A 16238-nucleotide genomic window follows, 5' to 3' on the forward strand; every position below is an offset into this window, starting at 1 on the left:
TGTGGCTGGATAAACACACAAGGGAATAGAAGGATAGCGTGATGGGCGTGAGACGTAGCGTGGGGGGAGGACACGGAGGCTTGTGTGGAGAACAAAACCAGCAGAGGGGCCGAATGGCCTGTTTCAGTGTGGGAAACTCTATCTCAATCTGTGTAAATGAAGTGAATCTTTGGAATTCTTTACCCCAGAGATTCCGTCGCTGAATATGTTCGAGACTGAGATGGAGAGAATTACACAGATTAAAACCATCCAGGGACACAGGGGATAGTATGGGGGGAAAGGGCGTCAAAACAGGAATGTGATCTCAGTGAATGGCAGCGAGGGGCTGAATGGCCTCCTCCTGTTCCTACTTCCTGTTGTCCTTTTCTTTATCCATTCGTGGGACACGGGCGTCACTGGCTGGTCCAGCAATTATTGTCCATCCGTAGTTGGCCCTGGAGGGCAGTTGAGAGTCAACCACATTGCTGTGGCTCTGGAATCATGGAATCGTCGAATCCCTACAGTGCAGGAGGAGGCCATTCGGCCCATCGAGTCTGCACCGACAACAATCCCACCCTATCCTTGTAACCCCTCATATTTACCCTGCTAACCGCCACCCCCCCCCCCAGAAATTTAGGCAATTTAGCACGGCCAATTCACCGAACCTGCACGTCTTTCGGACTGTGGGAGGAAACCGGAGCACCCGGAGGAAACCCACGCAGACACGGGGAGAATGTGCAGACTCCACACAGACAGTGACCCAAGCCGGGAATCGAACCCGGGTCCCTGGTGAGTCACATGTAAGCCAGGCCGGGTAAGGACAGCAGATTTCCTTCCCTAAAGGACATTAGTGAAGCAGATGGGTTTTTCTGACAATTGACAATGGTTTCATGGTCATTAGTAGATTCTTAATTCCAGATATTTTAGCACAGTGGGTTAGCACTGCTGCCTCACAGCTCCAGGGACCCGGGTTCGATTCCCGGCTCGGGTCACTGTCTGTGTGGAGTCTGCACGTTCTCCCCGTGTCTGCGTGGGTTTCCTCCGGGTGCTCCGGTTTCCTCCCACAGTCCAAAGATGTGCAGGTTAGGAGGATTGGCCGTGCTAAATTGCCCCTTAGTGTCCAAAGATGTGTGGGTGAAGTGGATTGGCCATGTTAAATATCCTTAATGTCCAAAGATGTGCGGGTTAGGTGGATTGGCCACGCTAAATTGCCCCTTAGTGTCCAAAGATGTGTGGGTGAAGTGGATTGGCCATGTTAAATATCCTTAATGTCCAAAGATGTGCAGGTTAGGTGGATTGGCCGTGCTAAATTGCCCCTTAGTGTCCAAAGATGTGTAGGTTAGCTGGATTGGCCATGCTAAATTGCCCCTTAGTGTCAGGGGGGTTAGCAGGGTAAATATGTGGGGTTACGGGAATAGAGTCTGGGTGGGATTGTGGTCGGTGCAGTCTCGATGGGCTGAATGGCCTCCTTCTGCACTGTAAGATTTGATGATTCTATGAAATTCCACCATCTGCCGTGGCGGGATTCGAACCCGGGTCTCCCAGAATGTCAGCTGAGTATCTGGATTAATAGTCTAGCGATAATACCACTCGGCCATCGCCTCCACAGTCAAGGTCTTATCTTGAGTGAAACCAGGTTTGGCAGGGGTGGGGTTCCCTCGCTGGACGGTTGTGGGCGGGGGGACTAACTGTCCACCTTCTTGGGTTGGAGGTCCTGTCTGGCCAAGGGGGTTACGCACTTGGGGACGGAGGGGTAAAGAAAATGGAGGGAGGGGGGAGTCCCCGATCCACGTTGTAATGTTGTGTGTGCTTTCTCTCTTTTGCTTTCGCCCTCCTGTCCACGTAGGGGCACGGGAAGAAATTGTCTACGTGCCATGTATCTACAGGAACACCAACATTGAGAAGCCAGACTACCTGGCGACGGTCGATGTCAGTCCCAAGTCAACAGCTTACTCCCAGGTACGTCAACTCTGTCCGTCACCTTCAAGGAACATATTCTCCCTCAACGCTACTGTGACTCCAAGGAGTGAGGGCACGACCGGGGTTTGTAGTCCCTGGGATAGTGATAGTTCTTGGCAAGGTGGTGGGAAGCAGTTGCGGGCAACTCCAAAGCAGCTAAGGAACGATGGGGTAGGTGCTTGAGATGTATTTAGCCGTGGTAGGCGACTTGGTGGCATAGTGGTTGGCACTGCTGCCTCACGGCGCCAGGGACCCGGATTCCATTCACAGCTTGGGTCTGTGCAGAGTCTGCACGTTCTCCCCTCCCCCCCGTGTCTGCATGGATTTCCTCCAGGTGCTCTGGTTTCCTCTCAAAGATGTGCAGGTTGGGTGGATTGGCCGTGCTAAATTGCCCCTTAGTGTCCAAAGATGTGCGGCCACCGGCAGGCAACGCTCCGATTTTCTCGCTGGCAGCAGCACTTCAGTTTCTTTCCAGATAATGTAACATTTAATCACAGCCGGCTGACTCAGAGAGAGGGTGGAGTGGTCGACCCGCTGCTGCATGGCTGCCTCTGGGAGGATAATGTGAGAAGGGGTTTGAAAGTTCACGAACGCCCTCTTGGAGACATTCAAAATGTCTTCCTCAGTGAGAGGTAAAATGGCTCCTCAGAGTGAGAGGCAAAATGGCCTCCTCAGAGCGGGAGGCAAAATGGCCTCCTCAGAGCGGAAGGCAAAATGGCCTCCTCAGAGCGGGGGGGCAAAATGGCCTCCTCAGAGCGGGGAGCAAAATGGCCTCCTTAGAACGGGTGCCAAAATGGCCTCCTCAGTGTTGGGGGGCAAAATAGCCTCCTCAGAGTGTAAGGTAAAATGGCCTCCTCCGAGTGAGAGGCAGAATGGCCCCTTCAGACTGAGAGGCAAAATGGCCTCCTCAGAGTGAGAGCCAAAATGGCCTCCTCAGAGTGGGAGGCAAAATGGCCTCCTCAGAGCGGGAGGCAAACTGGCCGCCTCAGAGCGGGTGGCAAAATGACCTTTTCAGAGTGAGAGGCAGAAAGGCCACTTCAGAGCGAGAGCCAAAATGGCCACCTCAGAGTTGGAGGCAAAATGGTTCTCCTCAGAGCGAGAGCCAAAACGGCCTCCTCAGACCCGGGAGGCAAAATGCTTCTCCTCAGAGTGTGAGGCAAAATGGCCGCCTCAGAGTGTGAGGCAAGGATTACATAAAGGGAGGTGTTGTTAAGCAAGTACAGTGTAACCCACGGGGATTAAGCACCGGTGATCCGCTTCTTTGTTCTGATTTTGTGTTTTTGGGCTAATTGTCACCTTCGTGCGGTGGGAGCAAGTTGTTCTGCAGTGAAAACTGAGCAGGGAAGATCAAATCTGAATCTAGGTGCCAAACAAAAGCGCTATTGTTTGCTGGAGGTCTCAGTTGGCCGGACCTGCCTGGCAGCTTTTGTGGGAGCCACGGTTTAGTGAGAAGTGTTGCCAAGGGAGCTGCCAATGGGCCTAGTTTTGTCACAGGTAGGCATGACCTCCTGGGCTGCTGGTCTCAGGTGAGGGTGCCAACTAGGCACGCCCGACTTGGATATGAGCAGAGCAGAGTTAACGCAGAGAACCCTGAAGCGATACACATGCAGGCCAGACTGGGTGAAGGATGGCAGATTTCCCTCCCCGAAGGACATTAGTGTGGCATGCTCCCTCTTGTTGCTAAGTTGAGTACAATAAATGGCAGAACACTCAAGAGTGTTGATAGGCAGAGGGATCTGGGTGTACAGGTACACAGGTCACTGAAAGTGGCAGCGCAGATGGAGAAGGTAGTCAAGAAGGCATACGGCATGCTTGCCTTCATCGGCAGGGGTATTGAGTTTAAAAATTAGCAAGTCATGTTGCAGCTTTATAGAACCTTAGTTAGGCCGCACTTGGAATATAGTGTTCAATTCTGGTTGCCACACTACCAGAAGGATGTGGAGGCTTTGGAGAGGGTTACAGAAAAGATTTACCAGGATGTTGCCTGGTATGGAGGGCATTAGCTATGAGGAGAGGTTGGAGAAACTTGGTTTGTTCTCGCTGGAGCGACGGAGGTTAAGGGGCGACCTGATAGAAGTCTACAAGATTATGAGAGGCATGGACAGAGTGGATAGTCAGAAGCTTTTTCCCCAGGGTGGAAGAGTCAATTACTAGGGGGCACAGGTTTGAGGTGCGAGGGGCAAGGTTTAAAGGAGATGTACGAGGCAAGTTTTTTTACACAGAGGGTGGTGGGTGCCTGGAACTCGTTGCCGGGGGAGGGAGTGGAAGCAGATACGATAGTGAGTTTTAAGGGGCGTCTGGACAAATACATGAATAGGATGGGAATGGAGGGATAAGGTCCCCGGAAGGGTAGGGGGTTTTAGTTCAGTCGGGCAACATGGTCGGTGCAGGCTTGGAGGGCCGAAGGGCCTGTTCCTGTGCTGTAATTTTCTTTGTTCTTTGAGTTTGTGCAGTTGGAATGTGGTGCTGATAAAGGTGTGAAGAGGAAAGAGAGCATTGCAATGTCCCTTTCAATGTTGGAGGTTCAAAATGCAATGTACATCCAGTGTCCAAGCTGAAATATTTCTAACAAAACGTCAAGCAACAGCCTTGGCGAGACAACCTGTGTTTTTTTTAAATTCAGCCCAATCCATTTAAAGCAGGAACTCAGCTACCAAGAACCTATAAGATTTGAATTTAATGGTGTTGACAGCATGAAGACCAATCCTATTGTCGGAAAATTGATAGGTCACCACAGGTATAAAAGAGAGTGCAGGGGGGGAAAAAGAGGAGGGCAACAGAAGAACAAGGAGCAGGAGTAGGCCATCTGGCCCCTCGAGCCTGTTCCGCCATTCAATAAGATCATGGCTGATCTTTTTGTGGACTCAGCTCCACTTACCCGCCCGCCTTAATTCCTTTACTGTTCAAAAATGTATCAATCTTTGCCTTAAGAACATTCAATGAGGTAGCCTCAACTGCTTCACTGGGCAGGGAATTCCACAGATTCACAACCCTTTGTGTGAAGAAGTTCCTCCTCAACTCAGTCCTAAATCTGCTCCCCCTTATTTTGAGGCCATGCCCCCTAGTTCTAGTTTCACCCGCCGGTGGAAACAACCTCCCTGCTTCTGTCTTATCTATTCCCTTCATTATCTTATATGTTTCTATAAGATCTCCCTGATTCTTCTGAATTCCAATGAGTGTAGCCCCAGTCTACTCAGTCTCTCCTCATAAGCCAACCCTCTCAACTCCGGAGTCAACCTGGTGAATCTCCTCTGCACATCCCCTCTGGTGTCTGAACTGCCACCTCTCAAAGCCTCGAGAGGGAGAGAGCAGCTCTCAACTCTTCCACCTTTATATAACTCTTAAGAAAAGGCACCATCGAACTAGCGAAAGGTGCCAAATCAGAAAGAACTGACAGACAGAGGGATCAACAGAGAAATTCCAAAAGATTCTGAAAGCCACAAAACCTGGTTGTATTTTTTTGAGTGTGACTGAATTCTATTATTATACTCAATGAATGAACCTTGTATTTATTTGAACAGCATTCCAGTAGAAGCTTATTTCTATTCGATGTGTTACTTGTTTAGTTAATGCTCCTGGTTAGTTAAATAAATAAATTGTTGTGTTCATTTCAAAGTGAGTGTTAGATATTTCTGTTAGTTACCCACGAACCGGTACTGAAGGACATTTCATACTTTCCCAAACAGATTACGAGGCAAGGGATTCCTCTTTGGGGGAATTAGTCTCAAAAGGGGGTCTACCTCTGCGTCGTAACACTTTCCAAGGAGACCCGGGCACAATGGGAAGGCGGAGGAAGGGCAGACCATGTCCTTGCTCCTCCCCCCCCCACTCAGCTGCCCACTGCCTAGCCCAGAAACAGGCCATGCCCCAGTTCTCCGCTGTGGGACCCTGCAACCTCCGGCAGGCAAGAGCCTGGGCGGGCATGTGTCAAAGGTGGCAAGGCATGAGAGAGTGGGCACATCCAGGATCCTGGAGTTTATCAATAGAGGAGTGAAGGATAACAGCGAGGCAGTTACGGTGAGACTTTCTAAGGCGTGCGACTGCCAGGTCTGGGCATCACGCGCTTGGAAAGGACGTGAACACATTGGGGAAGGTGTACCCCGTGCTGGACCCGTCCTGGGAGTGTTTGATGGGGGACAGTGTAGAGGGAGCTTTACTCTGTATCTAACCTCATGCTGTACCCGTCCTGGGAGTGTTTGATGGGGGACAGTGTAGAGGGAGCTTTACTCTGTATCTAACCCCGTGCTGTACCTGTCCTGGGAGTGTTTGATGGGGGACAGTGTAGAGGGAGCTTTACTCTGTATCTAACCCTGTGCTGTACCCGTCCTGGGAGTGTTTGATGGGGGACAGTGTAGAGGGAGCTTTACTCTGTATCTAACCCCGTGCTGTACCCGTCCTGGGAGTGTTTGATGGGGGACAGTGTAGAGGGAGCTTTACTCTGTATCTCACCCCGTGCTGTACCTGTCCTGGGAGTGTTTGATGGGGACTGTGTGGAGAAAGCTTTACTCTGTATCTAACCCCCTGCTGTCCCTGTCCTGGGAGTGTTTGATGGGGGACAGTGTAGAGGGAGCTTTACTCTGTATCTAACCCCGTGCTGTACCTGTCCTGGGAGTGTTTGATGGGGGACAGTGTAGAGGGAGCTTTACTCTGTATCTCACCCCGTGCTGTACCTGTCCTGGGAGTGTTTGATTGGGGACAGTGTAGAGGGAGCTTTACTCTGTATCTAACCCCGTGCTGTACCTGTCCTGGGAGTGTTTGATGGGGGGACAGTGTAGTGGGAGTGTTACTCTGTATCTAACCCCGTGCTGTACCTCTCCCCCCCTGGGAGTGTTTGATGGGGGACAGTGTAGAGGGAGCTTTACTCTGTATCTAACCCCATGCTGTACCTGTCCTGGGAGTGTTTGATGGGGGAGACAGTGTAGAGGGAGCTTTACTCTGTATCTAACCCCGTGCTGTACCTGTCCTGGGAGTGTTTGATGGGGAGACAGTGTAGAGGGAGCTTCACTCTGTACCTAACAGAGAGTGTGAGAGGGCAAGTGCATGGGGGTATGTGAGGGAGTGAGCTAGGGAGCGAGAGAGAGATTGATGGAGCAAGAGAGAGAGTGATGGAGCGAGAGAGAGAGTGATGGAGCGAGAGAGAGAGTGATGGAGCGAGAGAGGGATTGATGGAGCGAGAGAGAGCGTGATGAAGTGAGACAGAGAGTGACAGAGTGAGAGAGAATGACAGAGAAAGAGAGAGAGTGACAGAGAGAGAGAGAGAGTGACAGAGTAAGAGAGGGAGAGAGAGAGAGTGAAGGAACAAGAGAGAGAGAGTGACAGAGCGAGAGAGAGAGACTGATGGAGCGAGAGAGATTGAGAGTGACTGAGTGGGAGAGCAAGAGAGGGAGAGCGAGACAGAGCGACAGAGAGAGAGAAAGAGAGAGACGGAGCGAAAGAGAGAGTGATGGTGTGAGAGAGAGAGAGAGACAGAGCGAGAGAGAGAGAGAGACGGAGCGAGAGAGAGAGACGGAGTGAGAGAGAGAGAGAGAGGGAGCAAGAGAGAGTGTGACGGAACGAGAGAGAGAGAGAGACGGAGTGAGAGAGAAAGAGTGACAGAGCGAGAGAGAGGGACGGAGCGAGAGAGAGCGGGACGGAGCGAGAGAGAGCAAGACGGAGCGAGAGAGCAAGAGTGACAGAGAGAGAGAGAGAGGAGAGAGAGAGAGAACTACAAAGAACTACTAAGAAAGCGATAAAGAAAGGAAAGATAGATTATGAAACTAAACTAGCACAAAATATAAAAACTGATAGTAAAAGTTTTTACACATATATAAAAAGGAAAAGAGTGGCGAAAGTAAATGTTGGACCCTTAGAAGACGAGAAGGGGGATTTAATAATGGGGAACGAGGAAATGGCCGAGGCCTTAAACAAGTTTTTTGTGTCGGTCTTCACGGTAGAGGACACAAATAGCTTATCGAAAATTGACGGTCGTGGGACTGTAGGGGGTGAGGTCCTTAAAACGATTACTATTACTAAAGAGGTAGTGCTTGGTTGGCTAATGGGACTAAAGGTAGACAAGTCCCCGGGCCCGGATGGAATGCATCCCAGGGTCCTGAAAGAAATGGCAGAAGTAAAAGCAGATGCGTTGGTTGTAATTTATCAAAATTCGCTGGACTCGGGGGAAGTGCCGGCTGATTGGAAAACAGCTAATGTGACGCCACTGTTTAAAAAAGGAGGTAGACAAAAGGCGGGTAACTACAGGCCGGTTAGCTTAACGTCCGTAGTTGGGGAAATTGCTGGAATCCATCATTAAAGAAGAAATAGCAGGCCATCTGGATAAGAATGGTTCGATCAAGCAGACGCAGCATGGATTCATGAAGGGAAAGTTGCGTTTGACGAATTTACTGGATTTTTATGAAGATGTAACGAGTGCGGTTGACAGAGGGGAACCGGTGGATGCGGTGTTTTTAGATTTCCAGAAGGCATTCGATAAGGTGCCTCACAAAAGGTTGCTGCAGAAGATTAGGGTACACGGAGTTGGGGGTAAAGTATTAGCGTGGATTGAGGATTGGCTGGTGTTGTGAGACTTCTTACCGTGTTCACCCCAGTCCAACGCCGGCATCTCCACATCATATCTGACAGGAAGCAGAGAGTTGGAATAAATGGGTGCTTTTCTGGTTGGCAGTTGGTGACTAGTGGCGTGCCGCAGGGATCGGTGCTGGGGCCTCAACTGTTTACCATATACATAGACTATCTGGAGGAGGGGACCGAGTGTAGGGTAACAAAGTTTGCGGATGACACAAAGATGAGTGGGAAAGCGAATTGCGTGGAGGATGCGGAAAGTCTGCAGAGAGATTTGGATAGGCTAAGTGAGTGGGCGAGGATCTGGCGGATGGAGTATAACATTGACAAATGTGAGGTTATCCACTTTGGAAGGAATAATAGTAAAATGGACTATTATTTAAATGGTGAAAAACATGCCACTGTGCAGAGGGACCTGGGGGTCCTTGTGCATGAATTGCAAAAACTCAGTCTGCAGGTGCAGCAGGTGATCAAGAAGGCAAATGGAATATTGGCCTTTATCGCGAAGGGGATGGAGTATAAAAGCAGGGAGGTCTTGCTGCAATTGTACAAGGTACTGGTGAGGCCGCAACTGGAGTACTGTGTGCAATTTTGGTCCCCTTATTTGCAGAAGGATGTATTGGCCTTGGAGGGAGTGCAGAGAAGGTCCACCAGGTTGATACCGGAGATGAGGGGGTTAGCTTATGAGGAGAGATTGAGTAGACTGGGCCTGTACTCGTTGGAGTTTAGAAGGCTGAGGGGAGATCTTATAGAGACATATAAGATAATGAAGGGGCTAGACAGGGTAGAGGCAGAGAGATTCTTTCCACTTAGAAAGGAAACAAGAACTAGAGGACACAGCCTCAAAATAAGGGGAAGTCAGTTTAGGACAGAGTTGAGGAGGAACTTCTTCTCCCAGAGGGTAGTGAATCTTTGGAATTTTCTGCCCATTGAAGCAGTAGAGGCTACCTCGTTAAATATGTTTAAGTCACAGGTAGATAGATTTCTGATCAATAAGGGAATTAAGGGTTATGGGGAGCGGGCGGATAAGTGGAACTAAACCACTATCAGATCAGCCATGATCTTATTGAATGGCAGGGCAGGCTCGAGGGGCTAGATGGCCTACTCCTGCTCCTATTTCTTATGTTCTTATGTTCATGTGACGGAGGGAGAGAGCGAGTGAGTGACGGAGAGATTTAAACAGGGGGATGAGGGTTTGAGAGTGAGAGTGACTCAGTCACCTCGAGCTGTCTCCTTTCTGGAAGGTTATTCACCGACTCCCGATGCCTAATCTCCGAGACGAGCTACACCATTCCGGCTGGAACGCCTGCAGCAGCTGCCACGGAGACGCTACCAAAACACGCAACCGTCTGATCCTGCCCTCCCTGATCTCATCCAGGATCTATGTGGTGGATGTCGGGACGGATCCCCGAGCACCCCAAATGTTCAAGGTGATTGTGTACAAATCAGCATCTCGCACAGCCCCGCGTCAAAATTAATGCCCTGGGGGGAGAATGTGGGACTCGCTCCCACGGGGGGAGTGGGGAAGAATGTGGGACTCGCTCCCACGGGGGAGTGGGGGAGAATGTGGGACTCGCTCCCACGGGGGGGAGTGGGGGAGAATGTGGGACTCGCTCCCACGGGGGGAGTGGGGGAGAATGTGGGACTCGCTCCCACGGGGGAGTGGGGGAGAATGTGGGACTCACTCCCACGGGGGGAGTGGGGGAGAATGTGGGACTCACTCCCACGGGGGGAGTGGGGGAGAATGTGGGACTCGCTCCCACGGGGGGAGTGGGGGAGAATGTGGGACTCGCTCCCACGGGGGAGTGGGGGAGAATGTGGGACTCGCTCCCACGGGGGGAGTGGGGGGAGAATGTGGGACTCGCTCCCACGGGGGGAGTGGGGGAGAATGTGGGACTCGCTCCCACGGGGGGAGTGGGGGAGAATGTGGGACTCACTCCCACGGGGGGAGTGGGGGAGAATGTGGGACTCACTCCCACAGGGGGAGTGGGGGAGAATGTGGGACTCGCTCCCACGGGGGGAGAATGTGGGACTCGCTCCCACGGGGGGAGTGGGGAGAATGTGGGACTCGCTCCCACGGGGGGAGTGGGGGGGGGAGAATGTGGGACTCGCTCCCACGGGGGGAGTGGGGGGGAGAATGTGGGACTCGCTCCCACGGGGGGAGTGGGGAGAATGTGGGACTCGCTCCCACGGGGGGAGTGGGGGGGGGAGAATGTGGGACTCGCTCCCACGGGGGGAGTGGGGGGGGGAGAATGTGGGACTCGCTCCCACGGGGGGAGTGGGGGGAGAATGTGGGACTCACTCCCACGGGGGGAGTGGGGGAGAATGTGGGACTCACTCCCACAGGGGGAGTGGGGGAGAATGTGGGACTCACTCCCACAGGGGGAGTGGGGGAGAATGTGGGACTCGCTCCCACGGGGGGAGTGGGGGAGAATGTGGGACTCGCTCCCACGGGGGGTGTGGGGGGGGGAGAATGTGGGACTCGCTCCCACGGGGGGAGTGGGGGGAGAATGTGGGACTCACTCCCACGGGGGGAGTGGGGGAGAATGTGGGACTCGCTCCCACGGGGGCAGTGGGGGAGAATGTGGGACTCGCTCCCACGGGGGGAGTGGGGGAGAATGTGGGACTCACTCCCACGGGGGGAGTGGCGGGGGAGAATGTGGGACTCGCTCCTACGGGGGAGTGGGGGAGAATCTGGGATTTGCTCCCACGGGGGGAGTGAGGGAGAATCTGGGATTTGCTCCCACGGGGGGAGTGGGGAGGCCATTCAGCCCCTCTTTCTGGGGAGGGGTTGGAGGAAGAGGCGAATTTCTGACAATCTGGTCAGTGCATTTGGCCCGTCACGCTCCTTGCTGTAATGTTTCTGAGTCACGGTTAACACTGTACATATGAATAATCCACGCAAACGATCGTTATTGCCCTTCCTTGCAGATTGTGGAGCCCATTGATATATTCTGGAAGTGTAACCTGGCCAATCCCCACACCGCGCACTGTCTGGCCAGCGGGGAGGTGATGATTAGCGCAATGGGGGATCCTTCTGGAAATGGCAAAGGTAGTGTGATTTCCATCTGCTAATGTGTCCCATTCTCCTCCCAGCAACCCCTCTTTCCGCTCCCCCCCGCCCACCGCTCCCCACGGCCCCCGCTCCCCACGGCTATGGACCATAAGATTATAAGGGCTTGGAGAAAATTGATAGGTCACCACAGGTATAAAAGAGAGTGCCAGGGGGAAAAAGACGAGAATAACATAAGAACTAGGAGCAGGAGTAGGCCATTCGGCCCCTCGAGCCTGCCCCGCCATTCAATAAGATCATGGCTGATCTTTTCATGGACTCAGCTCCACTTACCCGCCCGCTCCCCTTAATTCCTTCACTGTTCAAAAATCTATCTATCCTTGCCTTAAAAACATTCAATGAGGTGGCCTCAACTGGGCAGGGAATTCCACACATTAACAACCCTTTGTGTGAAGAAGTTCCTCCTCAACTCAGTCCTAAATCTGCTCCCCCTTATTTTGAGGCCATGCCCCCTAGTTCTGGTTTCACCCGCCAGTGGAAACAACCTCCCTGCTTCTATCTTATCTATTCTCTTCATAATCTTATAAGTTTCGATAAGATCCCCCCCTCATTCTTCTGAATCCAATGAGTATAGTCCCAGTCTGCTCAGTCTCTCCTCATAAACCAACCCTCTCAACTCCCATTCAGCCCCTCTCGAGCCTGTTACACAGGGACAGGAAGAGGCCAATCAGCCCCTCTCAAGCCTGTTACACAGGAACAGGAGGAGGCCATTCAGCCCCTCTCAAGCCTGTTACACAGGAACAGGAGGAGGCCATTCAGCCCCTCTCAAGCCTGTTACACAGGAACAGGAGGAGGCCATTCAGCCCCTCTCAAGCCTGTTACACAGGAACAGGAGGAGGCCATTCAGCCCCTCTTGAGGCTGTTACACAGGAACAGGAGGAGGCCATTCAGCCCCTCTCAAGCCTGTTACACAGGAACAGGAGGAGGCCATTCAGCCCCTCTCAAGCCTGTTACACAGGAACAGGAGGAGGCCATTCAGCCCCTCTCAAGCCTGTTACACAGGAACAGGAGGAGGCCATTCAGCCCCTCTTGAGGCTGTTACACAGGAACAGGAGGAGGCCATTCAGCCCATCTTGAGCCTGTTACACAGGAGCAGGAGGAGGCCATTCAGCCCCTCTCAAGCCTGTTACACAGGAACAGGAGGAGGCCATTCAGCCCCTCTTGAGGCTGTTACACAGGAACAGGAGGAGGCCATTTGCCAGCCTATATTTTCTATCCCCGTAACCCCACATACTTACTCTGCTAATCCCCCTGACACGAAGAGGTAGTTTAGCATGGCCAATCCACCTAACCTGCACATCTTTGGACACTAAGGGACAATTTAGCATGACCAATCCACCTAACCCGCACATCTTTGGACACTAAGGGGCAATTTAGCATGGCCAATCCACCTAACCTACACAACTTTGGAGTGTGGGAAGAAACCGGAGCACCCGGAGGAAACCCACGCAGACACGGGGAGAATGTGCAGACTCCACACAGACAGTGACCCGAGCTGGGAATCGAACCAGAGTCCCTGGCGCTGTGAGGCAGCAGTGCTAACCCACTGTGCCACCGTGCCTTTCCTTGTTTTTCAGGTGGCTTTATTCTGCTGGATGGCGAGACCTTTGAGGTGAAGGGGAACTGGGAGAAGGACGGACACGCTGCGCCCTTTGGCTACGACTTCTGGTATCAGCCCCGCCATAATGTCATGATCAGCACAGAATGGGGAACACCCAAGGTCTTGGGCTACGGATTTAATATCGAGGATGTCAAAGCCGGTGAGATAACAATAACTGACGCCCCCCCCTAATCCTGCACCCAGAACAGGAAGGGGCCATTCGGCCCCTCTGCTCCCATGCTGGGATTCCAGCTCCACACCAGTCTCCTCCCACCATCTCACCCCCATCACCCTATCCTTCTATCCCTTTCTCCCTCCTATGTTTATCCATCTTCTCCCCCCCCCACTCCTCAATATACCTCCCCTCCCCCACTCCCCCGTGGGAGCGAGTCCCACATTCTCCCCTCACTCCCCCCGTGGGAGCGGGTCCCACATTCTCCCCCACTCCCCCCATGGGAGCGAGTCCCACATTCCCCCCCACTCCCTCCGTGGGAGCGGGTCCCACATTCTCCTCCACTCCCTCCGTGGGAGCGGGTCCCACATTCTCCCCACCACACCCCCCTGAGAGCGAGTCCCACATTCTCCCCCACTCACCCGTGGGAGTGAGTCCCACATTCTCCCCCACTCCCACCGTGGGAGCGAGTCCCACACTCTCCCCCCCCCACTCCCCCGTGGGAGCGAGTCCCACATTCTCCCCCACTCCCTCTGTGGGAGCGGGTCCCACATTCTCCCCACCACACCCCTCTGAGAGCGAGTCCCACATTCTCCCCCACTCCCCCGTGGGAGTGAGTCCCACATTCTCCCCCACTCCCACCGTGGGAGCGAGTCCCACATTCTCCCCCCCACTGCCCCCCGTGGGAGTGAGTCCCACATTCTCCTCCACTCCCCCCTGGGAGCGAATCCCACATTCTCCCCCCCACTCTCCCCGTGGGAGTGAGTCCCACATTCTCCCCCCCACTCCCCCTGTGTGAGCGAGTCCCACATTCTCCCCCACTCCCCCGTGGGAGCGAGTCCCACATTCACCCCCACTCCCCCGTGGGAGCGAGTCCCACATTCACCCCCACTCCCCCGTGGGAGCGAGTCCCACATTCTCCCCACTCCCCCGTGGGAGCGAGTCCCACATTCACCCCCACTCCCCCCTGGGAGCGAGTCCCACATTCTCCCCCCACTCCCCCGTGGGAGCGAGTCCCACATTCTCCCCCACTCCCTCGTAGGAGCGAGTCCCACATTCTCCCACCCTCCCCCGGGGAGTGAGTCCCACATTCTCCCCCCATGGGAGCGAGTCCCACATTCTCCCCCGCTCCCCCGTGGGAGCGACTCCCACATTCTCCCTACCTCCTTGGACATCCCACCCAGGCCCTCTGCCGTATCTCCGTAACCCCACACATTTACTATGGCCAATCCACCTAACCCGCACATCTTTGGACACTAAGGGGCAAACTTAGAATGGGCAATACATCTAACCTGCACATCTTCAGACTGTGGGAGGAAACCGGAGCACCCGGAGGAAACCCATACAGACACGGGGAGAACGTGCAGACTCCGCACAGACAGTGACCCGAGCTGGGAATCGAACCTGGGTCCCAGGCGCTGTGAGGCAGCAGTGCTAACCAATCTGGACTAATCTGGAGAAACCCAGCAGGTCTGGCAGAGTCTGTGGAGTGAGCGGGACGTATCAAGGCCTGATTCAACTCTGAAGAGGTTTACTTGCAAAGTGCGGGGAACCTCGTCCCCCTGATTCCTCCGACTCGAGAAGAATAACAAGAATACATGTAACAGGAATACAGAGTACTGGGCTAATGGTAAGATACTTGGTAGTGTGGATGAGCAGAGAGATCTCGGTGTCCACGTGCATAGAACCCTGAAAGTTGGCACCCAGGTTGATAGGGTTGTTAAGAAGGCGTACGGTGTGTTAGCTTTTATTGGTAGAGGGATTGAGTTTCGGAGCCATGAGGTCATGTTGCAGCTGTACAAAACTCTGGTGCGGCCGCACTTGGAGTATTGCGTACAGTTCTGGTGGCCGCATTATAGGAAGGATGTGGAAGCATTGGAAAGGGTGCAGAGGAGATTTACCAGGATGTTGCCTGGTATGGTGGGAAAATCGTATGAGGAAAGGCTGAGTGACTTGAGGCTGTTTTCGTCAGAGAGAAGAAGATTGAGAGGTGACTTAATAGAGGCATACAAGATGATCAGAGGATTAGATAGGGTGGACAGTGAGAGCCTTTTTCCTCGGATGGTGATGGCTAGCACGAGGGGACATAGCTTTAAATTGAGGGGTGATAGATATAGGACAGATGTCAGAGGTAGGTTCTTTACTCAGAGTGTAGTAAGGGTGTGGAATGCCCTGCCTGCAACAGTAGTGGACTCGCCAACATTAAGGGCATTTAAAGGGTCATTGGATAAACATATGGATGATATTGGAATAGTGTAGGTTAGATGGGCTTTAGATTGGTTTCACAGGTCGGCGTAACGTCGAAGGCCTTGTACTGCGCTGTTATGTTCTAAAGCTCCGTTGAGATGAATTCTCTGTGCGGGCTTGCCATTATATCTACTGATAATCGTTGAAGATCTTCACGATGTAATTTTGTTTTTTACATATCTGTAAAGGTCATTATGGGCACAGCCTCCACGTCTGGGACTGGGCTAAACACACGCGGGTACAGACCATCGATCTGGGCCAGGAAGGAGCCATCCCATTGGAAATCCGCTTCCTCCACGACCCTGCTGCCACTGAGGGGATGGTTGGCTGTGCCCTGAGCAGCTCTGTCTTTCGCTTCTACAAGACCGAGGTACGCCCCGATAGCTGGCTGGCGAGGAGGGCGGCGGGCAGAGCGGCAGTGGGCCAGGGGGGTGGCTATGGCACCTGGGCATGGTTACCCTGTTTGTACTGTGCCTAGCTGAGTTACGTTTGATACAGAGTAGATTCAGAAAGAATGTTCCCGATGGTGGGGGGAGTCCAGGGGGTCATAGTTTGAGGATAAGGGGTAAACCTTTTAGGACTGAGGTGAGGAGAAATTTCTTCACCCAGAGGGTGGCGAATGTGTGGAATTCACTCCCACAGAAAGCAGT

General features: G+C 53.1%; 1 protein-coding gene across 2 annotated transcripts in view; it reads left to right on the plus strand.

Moving 5' to 3' along the window:
- Positions 1 to 16238, plus strand: part of selenbp1 (selenium binding protein 1) — a 47205-nt gene that overhangs the window by 11540 nt on the left and 19427 nt on the right. For both annotated transcript variants that reach the window (XR_013497006.1, XM_078207483.1), the window contains exons 3-7: positions 1826 to 1938; positions 9741 to 9926; positions 11428 to 11548; positions 13147 to 13329; positions 15777 to 15958. Coding sequence is in view for 1 of the 2 variants with exons in the window: in XM_078207483.1 (XP_078063609.1) it covers positions 1826 to 1938; positions 9741 to 9926; positions 11428 to 11548; positions 13147 to 13329; positions 15777 to 15958 (785 nt within the window). In the remaining variant the exon portion in view is untranslated. The remainder of the gene's footprint in view (positions 1 to 1825; positions 1939 to 9740; positions 9927 to 11427; positions 11549 to 13146; positions 13330 to 15776; positions 15959 to 16238) is intronic.

This window comes from Mustelus asterias, unplaced genomic scaffold (genome assembly GCF_964213995.1).
Source record: "Mustelus asterias unplaced genomic scaffold, sMusAst1.hap1.1 HAP1_SCAFFOLD_2367, whole genome shotgun sequence".
In the NCBI taxonomy this organism is placed as follows: domain Eukaryota; kingdom Metazoa; phylum Chordata; class Chondrichthyes; order Carcharhiniformes; family Triakidae; genus Mustelus; species Mustelus asterias.